The following is a 21,851-nucleotide window of genomic DNA, read 5'->3' as shown; positions in this document are numbered from 1 at the left end:
CTCTTGTCAATGGTTGAGCAGAGACTCACCTCCGGGAGATGATGCCATGGAACCAATCTGGGACAACGCCGTCTCTCACTATCTTCGAGGATTGGGTTGTGTGAAACCAGGTGATTGCAGCTTTCCGAGTCAAAGCTACATTCGAGACATCCATTGAAGAACCTTTGGGTTAATAGTTCCTGTCAGATTACAATGATAGAGGCAAATGTATGACAGACCATCACTAGAACAGGTGACCCTCCCCCACCGCCTTTCATGTCCGTATGACGATCACGGCAGAATACGGCATTTCACACCCTCCCTTTGTCTTAAGAACAGTTGGAAGGCAGGAGGGAGAATCCAGTTTGTAACGGTCTGTCTGCACATAGAATCTAGCATTCTTTGTTGAGAAGGACCAGCACCACAAACATATAAACATATGAATTGGGAGTGGGCCATTCGGCACCTGGAGACTGTTCTGCCATTCGATAAGATAATGGCAAATCTGATTGCTGACTCCACCCCACTTTCATGTTTACCCCCCGCCCCCCAATATCCTTTGACTCTCTTGTCAATCAGAAATCTAGCTCAGCTTTCACAATATCCAAAATCCCTGCCCCACTGCTTTCTGGAATAGAATTCGAAAGACTCACTTGAAGAAAACAATTCTTCTTACCTCCATCTTAAATGGAAGACCCCTTACTCTTAAGCTGGGTCCCCGGGTCTAGATTCTCTCACAGGGAGATACATCCTCTCAGCAACCCCCTGTCAAGACCTCTCAGAATCTTATATGTTTCAATAATATCACCTCTCATTCTTCTAAACTCAAATGGGTACAGGCCCAACCTGTCCCAACTTTCCTCATAAGATAATCGCACCCATCTCAGAAACCAGTTGCGTGTACCTTCTCTGAACTATTTCCAATACATTTATATCCTTTCTAAATAAAGAGGCCAATACTCTACACATACTCCAGATGTGGTCTTACCAACGATCTGTTAACTTCCCTAATTTTATATTCCATTCCCCTTTCAATAAAGGCCAACAATCAATTTGCCTTCTTATCACTAGCTCCACCTGCAGAGTAACAGTTTGTAATTCATCTTCTTGGGCCAGGAATTTTAGAATGGTAGGGTTTCCTTTCCCACCACACAAAGAGTCAATGGTAAAGAGATCCATGACAGCACTGCCTGCCCCGCAGCGATTTCCCACTTCAATAAGCATTAATTAGCTGGAGGTGGGAAGTCCTGCCGTGGTGAGAGGTTGGTCAATCCGATTGACTGGCAGCTCGCTAGTCAATGCAGCGCCAGACGGTGCAGTGGACTGAGACTGCAAGCAGCCCCCAGAGCTGAAGTCCTGGGATTCCAGGAACAGGTATGTTTTGGGGGACTCAAGGTGGGGAGGCCTTGGGGGTGGGATGGTGGACAGAGGGGGATTGGGGTGTTGATGGAGAGGCTGGCAGTGGGGGGAGGTCCTGCAGTTACAGGATCTGAAGGGTTTAGTTAAACGCATTTTATTCAAACTTGTATCAAAGTAGGTTACAGCAAATAAACACCCTGGGAAACATTCTTCCCAACAATCAACTATACAGTTTGCACAGATTTTCCTCCTTTTTCACCTCTCCCTCCCCATCAGCCCCCCCCCCCCCCCCCCCCCCCCCCCCCCACGAACAACAACACAGTCACAAACATCCCCCACCTTTTCTCAAACTCCCCTGCTGAGCCCCTTAACTCATACTTTATCTTCTCTAACACAGGAAGTCGTACAGGTCACCCAACCATACTGCTACCCCTGGTGGCGATGCCAACCACTACTCCAGCAAAATTCGTCACCGTGCAATCAGAGGGGCGAAGGCCAAGACATCGGCCTTCCTCCTCTCCATGAGTCCGGCTTCTCGGAAACCCCAAATATCGCCACCAAAGGGTCCGGGTCCACCTCCTCCTCCACTACCCTGGCTAAGACCACAAACACTCCCGCCCAGAATCTTCCCAATTTTTCACAACCCCAAAACGTGTGCCTGATTCGCTGGCCCCCGCCCACACCCCTCACACTCATCTGCTACCCCCTGAAAGAACCCACTCATTCTCGCCCGAGTCATATGCACCTTGTCCACCACCTTAAACTGTATCAGGCTCATCCTTGCACAAGAGGAGATCCCGTTTACCCTTCGCAGTGCATCACTCCATACTCCCCAATTGATCTCCATTCCCAACTCCGCTTCCCATTTCTCCTTGATCTTCACCACCTGCTCGCCTCCCTGCTCCCCCAGCCACTTATATATATATATCTGAAGGGTTTAGTTGAAGTTTTTTTTTTTGCAATTTTTTAATCTTTATTGAAAGTAGCAAAGTTCCAACATTCCAACTCCTGCATTTTTTCTACAGACTCTTCCTTGTATTTGCCCTTATCTTTGCCAACTTGCCGAGATTTGGACTTGTATTCCAGGATCATCTTACGATCCTTGTCTAGCTTTAGCCTGGTAAAAACCACCTTGCTGGGGTAAATGCCAACATGAACTGTGGTACCATTGGCTTTTTCACGTTGTACACACTCAATGTAGATTACCTACATCTTTCTGTACACTTGGACAACTTTACTAATTTGCTGGCCCATGTAATGCCCTCTGACGACATGAACCTCATCGTCCTTGCGTATGGGCATTGAGCGAACATTGTATTTCTGCCTCAGCTCCTTAGAGAGCGGAGAGAACATAATTTTCCTGCGGATGTGAGATGGAGCATTGAAGTGCCTTTTGCGGTTCTTCCTCCGGGAAGATGTCACATAGGAATTGAACTTCATATTGGCCTCCTGTTCTAGCTTCAATGGCCGCCGGTGAAAAGAGTGGGGTTTAGTTGAAGTTAAAGGGGACTGCTGGTGTAAGGACCTCTCCCTTCTCACCCAGGGCCTGAACCGGATTTAGCCAGAAATCCCTCCCACCAGGCTGAAATTTGAGGCTGGGTGGGAAACAGCCTTTAAGTGGCAGTGAATTGGCCACTAAAAGGGGCAATTTGTCCAAGGCTACACCCTTGCCAGTGTGAAATTGTAAAGAGATCTCGGGGGAAGCCCATCTGTTCTCACCATCCTGCTGGTTGGGAGGTAGAGAAAATTCTGCCCCAGGCCACCCAGATTGACATTAAATCTATTAAGGCCTATAAGAACCATCCAGAAGGAATAACTCCAAACCTTTTGATGCGCATTGGAGCACTGCTGAGTGTTCAGTGCCTCCCTCCAGTACTTCACTTGGAGCAGGTTTCATTTGCCTTGCAAGTTGAATTTTCATCTGTTTTACATTCATTGCACAGGCCAAACACACAGGCTGCATGAGATCACAAGAAACAGCACAAGTTCGAAACTTGCAAATTTTCTCTCTTCAGGTACCTGATGAAAGGTAATCTCTGATACGTTGGGCAGGCTGGGTCTATGTAGACTGCGTTTGATGCAGTGTAGAGAGAGACAGGCTTCCAACACTTGATGAGATGCAACACGATTTTATTGAACAACTAACTATTTTACATGTTCAACTGTGGGTTGACACTATGCTGACGTGACTGGAGACCTGAGGCTAGCCTGACCAGACTAACTGACTACCACATGGTGTTTGCACTGGCTGCTGCTCACGAGCTCTGACTGTCTCAGAGGCTGGATCCCGAGAGAGCGGGAAAACTGGTGCCCTCTGGCTTTATAGTGGTCGTGTCCTGTCTGATGATTGGCTGCTGTGTTCTGTGTGCTTACTGGTCATCCTGTGTGTCAATCACTGCCTGTCTGCACTCCATCATATACCTGGATGTATATTATGAAAATCTCAACCTGAAACATTAAGGGCTGGATTATCCAATTTTGAGGCAATGGAGGCGGGCGTGGAAGTCTGCGCAGTGCCCGCCTGTTGCGCTGGAGAAAGGAGCCATCAGGCATGCGTATGAGGAACGATTTCGGGGCCACTTGCTTGACCACCACAGCTGTGGCAGACCAGCCACCGTCAGGCAGCTGAACACGAACTCGGTCAGCAGGGACCAGAGCAGGGAGATCTGTGACGTGGGCGTCGTACGCCGACTTGCATTGGGCCCCGAGACTGTTGCACCCTCTGTAGGACCGGGAAGTTGTCGAGGTCCGGAATGTGGATGGCCGGAACCGTCGTTCGCAGTGGGCGGTTCATGAGGAGCTGCGCTGGGGACAGACCAGTGGACAGAGGGGTCACTCTATAAGCCAACAGCGCCAGGTTGAAATCGGAACCTGAGTCAGCAGCTTTGCACAATAGTCTTTTAATGATGTGGACCCCTTTTTCGGCCTTCCCATTCGACTGGGGGCAGTGGGGGCTGGATGTGACGTGCCGAAAGTTGTACAGCCGAGCAAAATCTGACCACTCCTGGCTGAAAAAACAGGAGCCGTTGTCACTCATCACTGTGAGTGGGATCCCATGTCAGGCAAACGTTTCCTTGCATGCCTTGATTACCGCCGCCGACGTGAGGTCAGACAGTCTGACCACTTCGGGGTAATTGGAAAAGTAGTCCACTCAGAGGACATAGTCACGCCCCTTGGCATGGAACAGGTCAACACCAACTTTGGACCATGGGGAGGCCACCATTTCATGCTGCTGTAGAGTCTCTTTAGGCTGGGCCGGCTGGAATTTTTGATACGTTGGGCAATTGAGGACCGTGTTGGCGACATCTTGGCTGATGCCTGGCCAGTATACTGCCTCTCGGGCTCGACGGCGACATTTTTCGACCCCCAGGTGACCCTCGTGGATTTGGCTGAGAACCAAATCTCGTATGCTCTGTGGGATCACAATTCTGTCCAGCTTCATAAGGATGCCGTCTACCACCGTTAGATCATCCTTGACATTGTAAAACTGGAGACACTGCCCCTTTTGCCAACCATTCGTGAGGTGCTGCATCACCCACAGGAGCAGTATATCCCTGTCTGTTTCCTCACGAATTTGAATGACCCTCTCATCAGAGGCCGGAAAGTTGGAGGCACAGAATTGAACCTGCGCGTCTATTTGACAGACAAAGTCTGTCTGCTCACACGGTGTGGTGATAGATCTGGATAGTGCATCTGCAACAATGAGCTCTTTGCCCGGGGTGTAAACCAGGTCAAAATTGTAGCTGCGTAGTTTGAGGAGGATGCGTTGTAACCGTGGCATCATGTCATTGAGGTCTTTTTGGATGATGTGAACCAATGGCCTGTGGTCCGTCTCGACCATGGATTTGGGGAGGCCATACACATAATCATGGAACTTGTTGATCCCTGTGAGGAGGCCCAGGCATTCTTTCTCAATCTGAGCGTATCGTTGCTGAGTGGCCGTCATGGCTCTAGAGGCATATGCGACTGGGGCCCAGGAGGAGGAGTCATCCCGTTGGAGGAGCACTGCCCCAATGTCATCCTGGCTCGCGTCGGTGGATATTTTTGTTTCCTCTGGGTCGAAAAACACCAGCACCGGGGCCTTGGTGAGTTTTGCCCTTAGCTCACGCCACTCTTGCTCATGAACAGGTAGCCACTGGAAGTCTGTCGTTTTTCTAACGAGATGGCGGAGGGCTGTGGTGTGTGACGCCAAGTTGGGGATGAACTTCCCAAGGAAGTTGACCATCCCTAGAAAGCGGAGGAGGGCGGACGCTGTCCATGTTACCGGATGGCTGATCGCTGGTCAAGGCAGATTATCTCAAGGTAGGTCCGTCAAACTTCAGCATTGCTCACTGGTACCATGATGTGTTGGGAAGGCTGGGTCTATGTGGACTGCGTTTGATGCAGTGTAGAGAGAGACAGGCTCCCAACACTTGATGAGAAGCAACACGATTTTATTGAACAACTAACTATAATACATGCTTAACTGTGGGTTGACACTATGCTGACTTGACTGGAAACCTGAGGCTAATCTGACTACCACATGCTGTTTGTTCTAGCTGCTGCTCACGAGCTCTGACTGTTTCAGAGGCTGGATCCTGAGAGAGCGGGAAAACTGGTGCCCTCTGGCTTTATAGTGGTCGTGTCCTGTCTGATCATTGGCTGCTGTGTTCTGTGTGCTTACTGGTCATCCTGTGTGTCAATCACTGCCTGTCTGCACTCCATTATATACATGGATGTATATTATGAAAATCTCAACCTGAAACATTAAGGGCTGGATTATCCAATTTTGAGGCAATGTCCGGAGGAAGTGTCTAGTCTTAAGATGAAAACGTCGGTGGCACCCCGCACCAAAGCTCCACCCGGTGGGGGGGCTAGCAACCGCGCCACGTAAACCTCCCGGCGTTCCCGACATAAATACCCGTAGAATTGCCGGGTCCGTGGCCGCGCATGTGCACCACGACGACCTGCAGTGGTCGCACCATACAACATGGTGCCGGCCACGTGCGGGCCCCACCAGCCAGATAGTGCCCCCCTGTAGCCCTCTCTCCATCCCCGGACCGCCCTTCACCAATCCCTGAAGCCCCCGCCGAAGCCCCCCCTGGCCAGCGGAATGGCTCCCCCCCCCCCCCCCGACTATGGTGGCACTGGACACAGTCTGCAGCCGTCATGTGAGGTTGACGAAAACTCAGAGCACACGTGTCCCACGCCGTCGGGAAGTCCGCCCAGCTGCGGGCGGAGCATCGGGGAGGGCCTTCAGGTCACATCCTGTGGCCGTCCCAATGGCATGCAGCGTACTCACTGATAACCCTGTTTTAGAGGGGGCAGAGCATCCAAAACTAGGCTGCGCCCCCAATTTTGGCGTCAAAAGGGATTCTCCGCCCGATTGCCAAATACGATTTTGCCGTCGGGCAACACAGAATCTCACCCTAAGTCTTTCTCTCCGCAGATGTTGCCTGACCTAATTCCTGCATTTGTTGCTTTTAAGTCAATAATCCACTGGCCAATGATATGATATAGCCTTGGTACACTCAGCCAATCAAGAAAGATGTGCTGCGGGTTCTCCGTTGGCGGTATCCTCCGCTTCGCCGGAGCGCAACCATGTCCGCTGGTTTCCCGATGACATCGGTTGGCCACAACGGGAAACCCCATTGGCTGGCTGCGGGACTGAGAATCCCGCTGCTGGCGAGGGCACGCCGTGCTGTGCCGGAAAATGGGACTGGCTGGACGGAGAATCCCACCAATGGTCAAAGTACAATGTGTTATATTGGGGCGAGTGGGGGGATGGAACTGTATGCCGCCTACCTCAGCATTAGTACACAATGCCAGGAGTGCAAGGCTCAGTCACACTATCAGCCTACCCGTGTGCCTGCAGTCTTTAACAGGTCGATAGACCCACTGTCCACAGTTATAACAGGAGATATAGCCACAGAGCCAGTAACCCTGTGATCTGGCAACGCTAGTGGAGGCACCACTCAAGAAAGTTGGGCCTCTATCCTGAGAAATTCCTACAGTGATGTCTTAGAACTGAGATGATTGGGGGTGGCATGGTGACGCAGTGGGTGGCACTGCTGCCTGCGGCGCTGAGGACCCGAGTTCGAATTCCGGCCCTGGGTCACTACCCGTGTGGATTTTGCACATTCTCCCCGTGTCTGCATGGGTTTCACCCCCACAACCCAAAGATGTGCAGAGTAGGTGGGTTGGCCACGCTAAATTGCCCCTTAATTGGAAAAAAAATGATTGGGTACTCTAAATTTATTTTAAAAAATAAATAAATAAAAAGAACTAAGATGATTGACCTTTAACAACTCTCTTTCTTTTGTAAGGGCCCTTCTTGTTTATTCCCTTATTTACCCTTCCTTTTATTTTTGCCGCTATATTTTTGATCCATGGATGATTTATGGACATGTGTCAAAGTGGTTGACATCACGCTTTCTAATGTTGAACTCCACCTGCTTCTAACAATGTCCCTTTCTACACCCAAGGTGCTATCAGCAAACTTGAATTTACTGCTCTCTATTCCTGTACCTAAATCATTTATAAGTACAGTGAAAAGCTGAGGCCCCAGTACAGATCCCTGAGGAACATCACTCCTAACATCCTGATGATTGGAATATGTACCAATTATTCTATCTTCTAATGAATTCATATCCATGTCAATAAATTGCTTCCAATTCTATGTGTTTTCATTTTACAACAAAGACAAAGAAAATTACAGCACAGGAACAGGCCCTTCGGCCCTCCCAGCCTGCCCCGATCCAGATCCTTTATCTAAACCTGTCTCCTATTTTCCAAGGTCTACTTCCCTCTGTTCCCCGCCCGTTCATATACCCATCTAGATGACTCTTAAATGATGCTATCGTGCCCGCCTCTACCACCTCCTCTGGCAAAGCGTTCCAGGCACCCACCACCCGCTGCGTAAAAAACTTTCCACACACATCTCCCTTAAACTTTCCCCCTCTCACCTTGAAATCGTGACCCCTTGTAATTGACACCCCCACTCTTGGAAAAAGCTTGTTGCTATCCACCCTGTCCATACCTCTCATAATTTTGTAGACCTCAATCAGGTCCACCCTCAACCTCCGTCTTTCCAACAAAAACAATCCTAATCTACTCAACCTTTCTTTATAGCGAGCACCCTCCATACCAGGCAACAACCTGGTGAACCTCCTCTGCACCCTCTCTAAAGCATCCACATCCTTCTGGTAATGTGGCGACCAGAACTGCACGCAGTATTCTAAATGTGGCCTGACCAAAGTCCTATACAACTGTAACATGACCTGCCGACTCTTGTACTCAATACCCCTTCCGATGAAGTCAAGCATGCTGCATGCCTTCTTGACCACTCTATCGATCTGCGTTGCCACTTTCAGGGTACAATGGACCTGAACTACCAGATCTCTCTGTACATCAATTTTCCCCAGGACTCTTCCATTGACCATACAGTCTGCTCTTGAGTTAGATCTTCCAAAATGCATCACCTCGCATTTGCCTGAATTGACCTCCATCTGCCATTTCTCTGCCCAACTCTCCAATCTATCTATATTTTGCTGTATTCTCTGACAGTCCTCCTCGCTATCTGCAACTCCACCAATCTTAGTATCATCTGCAAACTTGCTCATCAGACCACTTATACCTTCGTCCAGATCATTTATATATATCACAAACAACAATGGTCCAAGCACGGATCCCTGTGGAACACCACTAGTCACCTTTCTCCATTTTGAGACACTCCCTTCCACCACTACTCTCTGTCTCCTGTTGCCCAGCCAGTTCTTTATCCATCTAGCTAGTACATCCTGAACCCCATACGACTTCACTTTTTCCATCAACCTGCCATGGGAAAAATTATCAAATGCTTTACTAAAGTCCATGTATATGACATCTACAGCCCTTCCCTCATCAATTAACTTTGTCACTTCCTCAAAGAATTCTATTAGGTTTGTAAGACATGACCTCCCCTGCACAAAACCATGCTGCCTATCACTGATAAGTCTATTTTATTCCAAATGTGAATAGATCCTATCCCTTAGTATCGTCTCCAACAGTTTGCCTACCACTGACGTCAAGCTCACAGGTCTATAATTCCCTGGATTATCCCTGCTACCCTTCTGAAACAAAGGGACAACATTAGCAATTCGCCAGTCCTCCGGGACCTCACCCGTGCTCAAGGATGCTGCAAAGATATCTGTTAAGGCCCCAGCTATTTCAACCCTCGCTTCCCTCAGTAACCTGGGATAGATCCCATCCGGTCCTGGGGACTTGCCCACGTTAATGCTTTTTAGAATACCCAAAACCTCCCCCTTCATTATGCCGACATGACCTATAGTATTTAAACATCCATCCCTAGCCTCAACATCCGTCATGTCCCTCTCCTTGGTGAATACCGATGCAAAGTACTCATTAAGAATCTCACTCATTTCCTCTGAGTCCATCCCTCTTTTGTCTTTGAGTGGGCTAATCCTTTCTCTAGTTACCCTCTTGCTCCTTATATACGAATAAAAGGCTTTGGGATTTTCCTTAACCCTGTTAGCCAAAGATATTTCATGACCCCTTTTAGCCCTCTTTATTGCGCGTTTGAGATTTGTCCTACTTTCCTGATATTCCTCCAAACCTTCATCAGTTTTGAGTTGCCTCGATCTTATGTATGCTTCCTTTTTCATCTTAGCTAGTCTCACAATTCCACCCGTCATCCATGGTTCCCTAACTGACAGTCTTTTATGTGGGACTTTGTCAAATCTCTTCTGGAAGTTCATGGAAATACAATCCATAGATACTCCCTTGGCTATCACATTAGGGGTTGGTTTAGCACAGTTGTCTAAACAGCTGGCTTGTAATGCAGCATGGGTTCAATTCCCGTACCAGCCTCCCCGAACAGGCGACTAGGGGCTTTTGATTATCATAGAATATACAGTGCAGAAGGAGACCATTCAGTCCATCAAGTCTGCACTGACCCACTTAAGCCCTCACTTCCACCCTATCCCCGTAAACCAATATCCCCTCCTGATCTTTTAGGTCATTAAGGGCAATTTATCACGGCCAATCCACCTAACCTGCATGTCTTTGGACTGTGGGAGGAAACCGGAGCACCCGGAGGAAACCCACGCAGACATGGGGAGAACGTGCAGACTCCTCACAGACAGCGACCCAGCGGGGAATCGAACCTGGGACCCTGGCGCTGTGACGCCACAGTGCTATCCGCTTGTGCTACCGTGCTGCCCTTCATTGAACTTCATTGAAGCCTGTTTGTGCCAATAAGAAATGATTATTATTACTTTAGCTACTACTCAGGAAATGTAAGTATGTTCATTAGAAATGCTGTTCCCTTTGATCAACTCTTTTGTCCTAAAGCTCGAACACTTTGTCCCTAATAACAGAATCCAGTATCTTAATAATAATCTAATGACCTTTATTGTCACAAGTAGGCTTACACTAACACTGCAATGAAGTTACTGTGAAAAGCCCCTAGTTGCAACATTCCTGTTTGGGTACACAGAGGGAGAATTCAGAATGTCCAAATTACTTAACCTGCACGTCTTCCGGGACTTGTGGGAGGAACCCGGAGCACCCGGAGGAAACCCACGCAGACACAGGGAGAACGTGCGGATTCCACACAGACAGTGACCCAAGCCGGGTATCAAACCTGGGACCCTGAAGCTGTGAAGCAACAGTGCTATCTGAAAAATCAAACATCAACTCTGCAAGAAGCAGTTGGCGATGGATCAGCAAAAAATTTATTAAAAAAACACTTTACCTTCTCTGCTCTAAGGGAACAACTCTAATTTCTCCAATCTTCCCCACGATTTTCACAGTAACTTCATTGGAGTGTTAATGTAAGCCTACTTGGGATAATATTACATATTATTATTATTACATAAGTGAAGCCCTTCATCTAGGTGCTATTCTAGTAAGTCTTGGGGGCTGGTTTAGCTCAGTGGACTAGACAGCTGGTTTGTGATGCAGAACAAGGCCAGCAGCGTGGGTTCAATTCCCGTACCAGCTTACCTGAACAGGCACCGGAATGTGGGGACTAAGGGCTTTTCACAATAACTTCATACTTGTGACAATAAAAGGTTATCATTATTATACCCACTGTGCAGCCCATCTTCACCATCTCCTCAAAACCATTACCAGTCACCACTCACCCCAAACAGACTAATAGGTCTATAATTTCCTAGTTTCTTGAAAGGGTGGTGGAGGTAGAGACCCTCATAACATTTAAGAAGTATTTAGATGTGCACTTGCAATGCCAAGGCAGACAAGGCTATGGGCCAAGTGCTAGAAAATGGGATTAGAATAGTTAGGTGGTTGCTTTTGACCTGCATTGGCTGAAGGGCCTTTTCTGTGCTCTGAACCTCTATGATTCACTGACTCTATGACAGTTCACTCATCCTCCTTAAATTGGCATTGGGAAATTTCCAATCGAGTGGGACAATTCCTGAGTCAAGAGAGTTTTAGAAGATTGCGACTGAAGCATCTAAATAGCCTCACTAATTATTTTGATACATTTGCACTGAAACCATTGAAATTTGGAGATTTGACTGTTCTTAATCATTCATTTTCCATCATCAATTCTTACTACTTATTGAAGCTAGCAAGCGCCTTCCTTGGATTTATATTTAATTTTCTTTTCTATTGATAGAACATAGAACATAGAACAGTACAGCACAGAACAGGCCCTTCGGCCCTCAATGTTGTGCCGAGCCATGATCACCCTACTCAACCCACGTATCCACCCTATACCCGTAACCCAACAACCCCCCCCTTAACCTTACTTTTATTAGGACACTACGGGCAATTTAGCATGGCCAATCCACCTAACCCGCACATCCTTGGACTGTGGGAGGAAACCGGAGCACCCGGAGGAAACCCACGCACACAGGGGGAGGACGTGCAGACTCCACACAGACAGTGACCCAGCCGGGAATCGAACCTGGGACCCTGGAGCTGTGAAGCATTTATGCTAACCACCATGCTACCCTGCTGCCCCAGATAGAACATTCTTGATAGAACAAGAATGTTACAGAGCACTATTGAATAAACTAAAGAGGATGGTATGCAATGTAATGAACAACTGCAGTCAGTGCTTAGTAAAAACTGCAACTGCATACCGATTAGAAGCTGTCATGGTGAGATTTGAACTCGTGTGTCCAGATGACTAGCCTGTGCCGCTGAATGACTCATCCAGTGATATTACCACAACACCACCATACCCTCCATGAGTTGTAGATGCAGGGAGTACATGGGATGAGAGCACGTAGGGATCCATGGATCCATGGTCTTGATCAGTCTGTTGAGTTGGCGGATGTGTTCCTTGGTCGGATCTGCGGGTAACTGTCTGTAGTGTTCCTGGTTGTTGAGTTGTCGGTATACTTCTTTGGAGTAGTCCGTTCTGTGGCCCCTCCTTTGTCTGCTGGTTTGGTGACGATGTTGCGGTTGGCGTTGCGTTGTGCTTGGGTGACGTTCTTACTGTGCTCACCACAGTCCAACGCCGGCATCTCCACATCATGAGTGGAGCCCCTAGTCGCCACATTCCCGCGCATGTTCAGGGGGGCTGGTACGGGAATTGAACCGTGCCCACCACTCCGCTCTCGCTCCACTCTGCTCTCTCCGCTGCCCACCCAGAGGGTCCCCGCCTCCCCCTTCATCCCAAGCGCAGGAAAAAGCCCGTGCTTCCCTGCTCTGGCCCCGCCCCTTCCAGCCTTCAGCCCGGGAAAAAGCCCGCACTTTCCACCTGCCCGGCCCCGCCCCTTCCAGCCTTCAGCCCGGGAAAGAGCCCGCGCTTCCCTGCTCTGGCCCCGCCCCTTTCAGCCTTCAGCCCGGGGAAAAGCCCGCGCTTCCCTGCTCTGGCCCCGCCCCTTCCAGCCTTCAGCCCGGGGAAAAGCCCACGCTTCCCTGCTCTGGCCCCGCCCCTTCCAACCTTCAGCCCGGGGAAAAGCCCACGCTTCCCCGCTCTGGCCCCGCCCCTTCCAGCCTTCAGCCCGGGAAAGAGCCCGTGCTTCCCTGCTCTGGTCCCGCCCCTTCCAGCCTTCAGCCCGGGAAAGAGCCCGCGCTTTCCACCTGCCCGGCCCTGCCTCCTCTGGCGCAGCTCCTATTCACCCCCATCTCGGGCCTTCCCCTCACCCGCGGGGGCTCCCTACCGACCCTCCACCCCTAACTCCATTTAGTTGCCTCCCTTCACTAACCCACCCGACGGATCTAACCAAATCAGTGCCCAACTCATTTGGGCACTGTCCACCCTAAATCGTGAAAAAACAAGAAAAAACAAGAACAGAGAACAAACAAAAAGAACCCCCACTCGGAGTGTAACACAACCTCAGCAATCCCCAACCATCCCAATGCAAAAACTATGAACCATGACAACGTTTTGGCAATAATACTGAAGATTTGTGCTCGAGAACATGCTGTACTCCTAGCCAAGCTGTTCCAGTTCAACTCCAACACTGGCACATATCCAACAATGTGGAAAATTGCTCAGGTATATTCTGCCTACAAAAAGAAGAAGAAATCCAATTTGGCCAGTTACCACCCGAACTGCCCATTCTTACTGGCATCTGCCCATCTTGGGAGATGATAGACTACGCCTCGAGTATTTGTCACTTCTGCATTGCATGCTGGTGTACCTCTACACTCAGCACTCTGCCTTGCCAGGAACAACCCAATATTCATCTGAATTTCCCATACATATATACATTCAAACATCTGAATTAGGAACAGATAGAGGCCACTTGGCCCCTCGTGTCTGCTACTAATTCAATACTTTTTTTGTTAAATGCATTTTATTCAAACTTGTATCAAAGTAGGTTACAGCAAATAAACACCCCGGGAAACATTCTTCCCAACAATCAACTATACAGTTTGTACAGATTTTTCTCCTTTTTCACCCCCCCACATCACCCACCCCCCACCCCACTGCGAGCACCTCCTCAAACACGGTCACAAACATCCCCCACTTTTTCTCAAACTCCCCTGCTGAGCCCCTTAACTCATACTTTATCTTCTCTAACCACAGGAAGTCATACAGGTCACCCAACCATGCTGCTACCCCCGGTGGCGATGCCAACCGCTACTCCAGCAAAATTCATCGCTGTGCAATCAGAGAGGCGAAGGCCAAGACATCGGCCTTCCTCCTCTCCATGAGCTCCGGCTTCTCTGAAACCCCAAATATCGCCACCAAAGGGTCCGGGTCCCCTCCCTCCTCCACTACCCTGGCTAAGACTGCGAACACTCCTGCCCAGAATCTTCCCAATTTTTCAGAACCCCAAAACATATGCGCATGATTCGCTGGCCCCCACCCATACCTCTCACTCATCTGCTACCCCCTGAAAGAACCAACTCATTCTCGCCCGAGTCATATGCACCCTGTGCACCACCTTGAACTGTATCAGGCTCATCCTTGCACAAGAGGAGGTCCCATTTACCCTTCGCAGTGCCTCACTCCATACTCCCCAATTGATCTCCATTCCCAACTCCGCTTCCCATTTCTCCTTGATTTTCACCACCCGCTCACCTCCCTGCTCCCCAGCCACTTATATATATCCCCAGTTCTTCCCTCCCCTTCCACATCCGGAAGCAGCAGTTGTTCCAGCAGGGTGTATCCCGGCAATCTAGGAAAACCCTTCCAGGACTTTTGTGCAAAGTCCCTAACCTGTAGATACCTGAACTCACTCCCCCTCGGCAGCTCTGCTCTCTCCCTCAGCTCCTGCAGACTGGCATACCCTTCCTCCAAATACAAATCCCTCACCTTGATTAGCCCCACTTCCCTCCACCTCCTGTATACACTATCCATCCTCCCTGGCTCAAACCCTTGATTCTCGCACAGCGGCGTTAGCACCAACATCCGTTCCACCCTAAAATGCCTCCTCAGCTGATTCCATATCTTCACTGTGGGCTGCACCACTGGGCTCCCTGAATACCGACTCGGAGCCATTGGCAACACTGCCGTCACCATAGCCCTCAAACTAGACCCCTTACAAGATTCCTCTGCCATCCTAACCCACTCTACCTCTTCTCCTTCCCACCAACGCCGCACCTTGTCCACATTCGCCGCCCGATAATAATGAAACAAGTGTTATAGGCCAGGGTTTAGAGAACCCCAAAGTGTAACATGGAGTTCACCTGTCCCACAACTTTTAATAGAGTGTGGTATGGGGAGCACATGGCCCACTCTACAGGTGTGGTACAGCAGAAATGGAAAAGTATTTTTTTTAAAGTAAAACAATGTTTATTCTATGAACTCAAGTTAACCTTTTTAAAACATACAGTGAACATCTTAGCAACCATTAATTCAAATACAACCCTCAAAGAATACAACACCAAGTAATTCTTTAAGCTTTCCTTTTAACATCCATACGACTTATAAACACCTTTTACCAGAAGCAGGTCAGGTTAAAGTCACTACTGTTATTAGATTTAAATCACCAGGATCGATTTACAGTCTTTAGATTACAGAGAGAGATTCATACACCTTCTGGCTGTGACTGCAACTATCCAGTTTTGAAAACGAAACTAAAACACACCCTGCAGTCTGCTCAAAAACAAAAGTAAAAAGCTGACAGACAGCACAACTCCACCCACACTCTGACATCACTGCAGTTGTAAACACCAATTTCTTAAAGGTACTCTCACTACAGATGTTTATATACACACCCATTTATAAACACCCATTTCTTAAAGGTACTCTCACATGACACCTCCCCCAAGAAAAAAAACCCATCAACTTCAAGATGATTTCATTTTTCACCTTTTCACTATCCTTTAAGAAATGCACGCAGTAAATATACTTTTCATTTCAAAAAACAACACACGCAAACAGGTATAATAATATAGTCCATTTTTTTTGTTTTTCTTCCTCCAATGGAAATCCGTCTCGATTGACAGTCTCTTTGAACAAGGTGGTCTCTGCACAATCCGTCCATTTCTCTATGCCTCGGCATTTCTCTTTAAAGTCAGATACTTTAGTTCAATCTGATCACAGAGTCCCTTGTAATTCTCCAACACAGGAGCATTGGTTATCACAGCTTTCAGGTAGCCAAATGTCTGTTGAAAGTCCGATGTTTATTGAAATTTTTGACGTTTCTTCAGAAAGTCCATCAGTGGAGCAATCACGCCACAGAACGTTTTCACAAATGTTCGATCAAATCCACTCATGCCAAGAAATCGCATTATTTCCCTTTGTCTTGAGGGTATGAAAACTCCTCAATAACTTGTTTTCACATCCCGTGTGACCATTCGACTCTGTCTGATTGTATGGCCAAGAAAAGTGACTTGGGCTTTTCCAAATTTACTTTTGGCTAGGTTTATCACCAAACCTGCCTCCTGAAGTCGATCGAATAACTCCATCAGATGTTTAAAAACATTTTTCCACGTCTGGCTGAAAATTACCTGATCATCGATGTATACCGCACAATTGGGTAATCCTGAAATGACTTTGTTAGTTAACCGTTGAAATGTGGCTGGTGCGTTTTTTATGCCAAATGGCATAACGTTGAATTAGTATATACCATCTGGAGTCACAAAAACTGAAATCTCCTTCGCCCTTTTGGTTAAAGGTACCTTTAAGTAAATCCAGTTTGAAAATAAAAGCTGATTGTCCGACTTTCTCAATGTGATGCTCCAAACGTGGGATAGGTTAAGAGTCCATTCTTGTAACTGCATTAACCTTTCTATAGTCCACACACAACCATTGGGTACCGTCTGGTTTAGGTACCATCACTATCGGTGAGCTCCATTGGCTGCAACCCACTTCAATTATGCCACTTTTAAGCATACTCTGAATCTCTTTGTTAACCTGTGCCAATTTAAAGGGTTATGTCCATATGAATGTTGTTTGATTGGAACAGCATTTCCCACATCTACATCATGTGTAGCCATTTTAGTACTTCCCAATTTATCTCCACAAACTTGTACATGTGATATCAATAACTCTTTCAGGTCAGTTCGTTTTTTCTCTGGAAGGTAACTCAACAATTTATCCCAATTTTTAAGACCACCCTCATTTTCCAATTTAATTTGAGGTATGTCAAAATCACAGTCATCTGGATTTGGTTTGTCACTTTGAGTTAGAATCATTAAAACCTCCTCCTTTTTCTCTTCTTCCCTTTCAAAGTACCTTTTAAGCATATTCATATGACACACTCAGTGAGTCTTCTTTCTATCTGCTGTTTTTACCACATAATTCACCTCACTGAATTTCCTTTCAATCTGATAAGGTAAACAAAACCTAGCTTTTAAAGGCTCACCTACCACTGGTAACGACACTAACACTTTATCTCCACTGGCAAAACTATGAACTTTGGATTTCTTGTCTGCTACCCGTTTCATCATATCTTGTGCAACTTTTAAATGTTGTCTAGTCAATTCACCTGCTCTATTTAATCGTTCCCGAAAATTTGACACGTTGTCCAATAATGTAATTTCTGATTTCTCACTCACCAATTTTTCCTTAATCAATGTAAGTGGTCCTCTTACCTCATGACCAAAAATTAGTTCAAAAGGACTGAATTTGGTTGACTCATTAGGTGCATCCCGATTGCAAACAATACGAATGGAATTCCTTTATCCCAATCATCTGGATAATCGTGACAATAAGCCCTCAACATTGTCTTTAATGTCTGATGCCACCTTTCTAACACTCCCTGCGATTCTGGATGGTATGCAGTTGATTTAAATTGTTTTATTCCAAAGCTATCCATAACTTCTTTGAATAACCTTGAGGTAAAATGTGATCCTTGATCCGATTGTATTTCTGTGGGTTGTCCATATCGAGTAAAGAATTTAAGTAACTCCTCCACAATCTTTTAGCTGTAATATTACATACTGGAATGGCCTCTGGAAACCAAGTAGACACATCCATTATTGTCAAAAGATATTGATTCCCACTTTTTGTTTTAGGAAGCGGTCCTACGCAATCAATTAGGACCTTTGTAAAAGGTTCCTCAAATGCTGGAAAGGGTAGTAAGGGTGCTGGTTTTATCACTGCTTGAAGTTTCCCTACCACTTGACATGTGTGACATGATTGACAAAATGTAACTACATCTTTATGTAGTCCAGGCCAATAAAAATGTTTTGGGATTTTAGCTTGAGTTTTCCTTATTCCCAAATTACCTCCCATTGGTACCTCATGTGCAACTCGCAACACCTCCTTTCTATACCCTACCGGCAATACTACTGATAGAATCATAGAATTTACAGTGCAGAAGGAGGCCATTCAGCCCATCGAGTATGCACCGGCTCTTGGAAAGAGCAGCCTACCCAAGGTCAACAACTCTACTCTATCCCCATAACCCAGTAACCCCACCCAATACTAAGGGCAATTTTGGACTCTAAGGGCAATTTATCATGGCCAATCCACCTAACCTGCACATCTTTGGACTGTGGGAGGAAACCGGAGCACCCGGAGGAAACCCACGCACACACGGGGAGGATGTGCAGACTCGACACAGACAGTGACCCAAGCCGGAATCGAACCTGGGACCCTGGAGCTGTGAAGCAATTGTGCTATCCACAATGCTACCGTGCTGCCCTTTGATGAACTTCTGCCCACTTTACATCCGCCTGCATATGTAAAGGTCTCCATTTTCTCATCAAGACATCACATTTACAGTAATAACACTCTGGTATACACTCAGATTCCTCTTCCGTGTATGCTTTCTGATACGCCCGTTTTATTTCTACATCTTTCTGTTGTAACTCCGCCAATTTTCCTGAACTAAAAATATCCGTCTCATCCTCCATCTGTTCTTGTTCTTTTTCAACCACCTGATCAAAAAGCGTTTCTGATCATTCCCTTCAACTTTGGGCAGCACGGTAGCATAGTGGTTAGCACAATTGCTTCACAGCTCCAGGGTCCAAGGTTCGATTCCCGGCTTGGGTCACTGTCTGTGCGGAGTCTGCACGTTCTCCCCGTGTGTGCGTGGGTTTCCTCCCGGTGCTCCGGTTTCGTCCCACAGTCCAAAGATGTGCAGGTTAGGTGGATTGGCTTTGCTAAATTACCCTTAGTGTCCAAAATTGCCCTGAGTGTTGGATGGGGTTACTGGGTTATGGGGATAGGGTGGAGGTGTGGGCCAGGGTAGGGTGCTCTTTCCAAGAGTCAGTGCAGACTCAATGGGCCGATTGGCCTCCTTCTGCACTCTAAATTCTATGAAAAAACTTCATCTTCACTCTTTGATTTCTGCTCTTGTCTTAACCTGTGACTTTGCAACCTCGTTACTACACAATCCGGAAAAATCCCAGGATATTCTTCCTTCAACACTGGCTTATCAACCACCGTAGACATCACTCCCACCTGCGATCCAGCTAAATTATTACTGTATAAACTGTATTCCTGGACAAGATAGTTTCTCTGTTACTCCTACTACCACTTCACCACTCTTGACTGGACTTGCCAACCTTACCTTATATAATGGAACACTACTTCTCTCACCCTGAATTCCACATATTACCACCTTTTCTGGCAACATTCTTCCCAAACTACATAACTCCTCATCTCTTACCATTAAAGATTGACTAGCTCCTGTATCTCTTAAAATTGTGACTTCTTTACCTACTCCTCCTGATACACATGAGTAAACTTTACCCACACAAGTAAATTCTTTAAAGAGATCTGGCACCATCTTATCAATCGCCTCTTGATCAGGCTATACAATCATTTGCACCTCCTTCGCTTCACTTGGGCTTTCCTTCACCACTTTAACAAACCCCACTATCTTATCCTGTTTTACCACATCAGCCTTCCCAGTGCTTTTCTTCAACCACCAACACTGTGACGTTACATGGCCTAGTTTATTACAGTGAAAACATTCGAAACTTTTCATTTCGTTTCCACCCTCCTGGATTTAAAAAAAAATCTGAGGTACACTCTCCTTATTATCTCCCATCAGATCATCTTTATTTTTACCACTTGAGTATTTCTCATGTCCCCAGTTTCTATCCCTCACAGGCTGAAACTGATGTCGGAAACCAAGCTTTGATTTATGAACAAATTCATAATCATCTGTCATTTCTGTTGCTAATCTTGCAGTTTTAACCCTCTGCTCTTCCACATGAGTTCTCACTGCATCAGGAATTGAATTTTTCAACTCCTCCAAAAGTATAATTTCTCTGAGAGCTTCATACGCTTGGTCTATTTTCAAAGCCCTTATCCACCTATCAAAATTACTCTGTTTGATCCTTTCAAACTCCATGTATATTTGACCAAATTCTTTCCTTAAATTTCTAAACCTTTGTCTGTAGGCTTCAGGCACTAGTTCATATGCACTTAAGATGGATTTTTTCACCTCCTCATACGTCCCAGATACCTCCTCCGGTAGTGATGCAAACACTTCTCTAGCCCTACCTATTAGCTTTGTAATACCCACATGTCCTGTGGCCATTTCATTTGTTGAGCTACCTTCTCAAATGAAATGAAAAAGGCAGCCACCTCCTATTCGTCAAACCTTGGCAATGCTTGGACATATTTAAATAGATCCCCATCAAGCCTTCGACTTTGACGCTCTTTCTCACTATCCTCATCACTATCATCCAACTGTACGTTTCCCTTTACGTCTGCCAATTTTAACTGACTGTCATGTTTCATAGCCATTTTCTGAAGTGCAAACTTTCTCTATCTTTTTCCTTGATCTGTATCTCCCTTTCTCTTTCTTTTTGTTCTGCTAGGGCTATTCTATCTTTTCTCCTTTCTTCTCTCTCCTTTTCTTTTTCCTGTCTCTCTCTTTCGCTTTCTTTTGCCGCTCTCTCTCTTTCTTTTTCCTCTATTTCGTATTCAAGCTGCTTTAATTCTTTCTCATGTTCCTTTTGTTTAATTTGTAATTGAATTTTTGCCATTTCCAATGAGTCAAACTGTATCTCAGGCAACTTTAAATGCTTAGCCACCGCCATAATTACCTCATCGTTTCGCATTTTGTCAGGTAACGTTAACCGCAATGTTTTTGCCAAATCTAACAGTCTGTTTTTAGTCTCGGTCCGTAGGGTACTGCGTGTGACCATCTCCACCCCCAAAAACTTCAGAGCCTCTGAAAGAGCCATGGTGCACAACACACTCCTTTCTTAAACTGAAATACCACACCTGAAAAGCAACCACAATATGTTCTCCCCTCATTGTCTTTACGTTCACTAAGCCAATCCAACAGATAAACTTTTATCCCCCTCAAGCCCCCAATTTGTTATGGGCCAGGGTTTAGAGAACCCCAAAGTGTGGCATGGAGTTCACCTGAACCACAACTTTTAATAGATTGTGGTATGGGGAGCACACGGCCCACTCGACAGGTGTGGTACAGCAGAAATGGAAAAGTATTTTTTAAAAGCAAAACAATGTTTATTCTATGAACTCAAGTTAACCCTTCTCAAACATACAGTGAACATCTTAGCAAGCATGAATTCAAATACAACCCCCAAAGAATACAACACTAAGTAATCCTTTAAGCTTTCCTTTTAACATCCATACGACTTAAAATACCTTTTACCAGAAGCACATCAGGTTAAAGTCACTATTGTTATTAGTTGAAAATCACCAGGATCAATTTACAGTCTTTAGA

General features: G+C 46.6%; 1 protein-coding gene across 4 annotated transcripts in view; it reads right to left on the bottom strand.

The window, feature by feature from the left end:
• The window catches only part of LOC119953637 (hematopoietic SH2 domain-containing protein homolog), an 80,247-nt gene that overhangs the window by 43,146 nt on the left and 15,250 nt on the right, over window positions 1-21,851 (bottom strand). For all 4 annotated transcript variants that reach the window (XM_038778100.1, XM_038778102.1, XM_038778101.1 and 1 more), the window contains exon 2: window positions 30-179. In XM_038778100.1, coding sequence (XP_038634028.1) covers window positions 30-154 — 125 coding nt within the window. In that variant the 5' untranslated portion in view covers window positions 155-179. The remainder of the gene's footprint in view (window positions 1-29; window positions 180-21,851) is intronic.

Source organism: Scyliorhinus canicula, chromosome 18 (genome assembly GCF_902713615.1).
Source record: "Scyliorhinus canicula chromosome 18, sScyCan1.1, whole genome shotgun sequence".
Classification (NCBI taxonomy): Eukaryota; Metazoa; Chordata; class Chondrichthyes; order Carcharhiniformes; family Scyliorhinidae; genus Scyliorhinus; species Scyliorhinus canicula.
The sequence above is the reverse complement of the archived record's forward strand: the minus strand, read 5'-3'. Positions and strand labels throughout refer to the sequence as shown.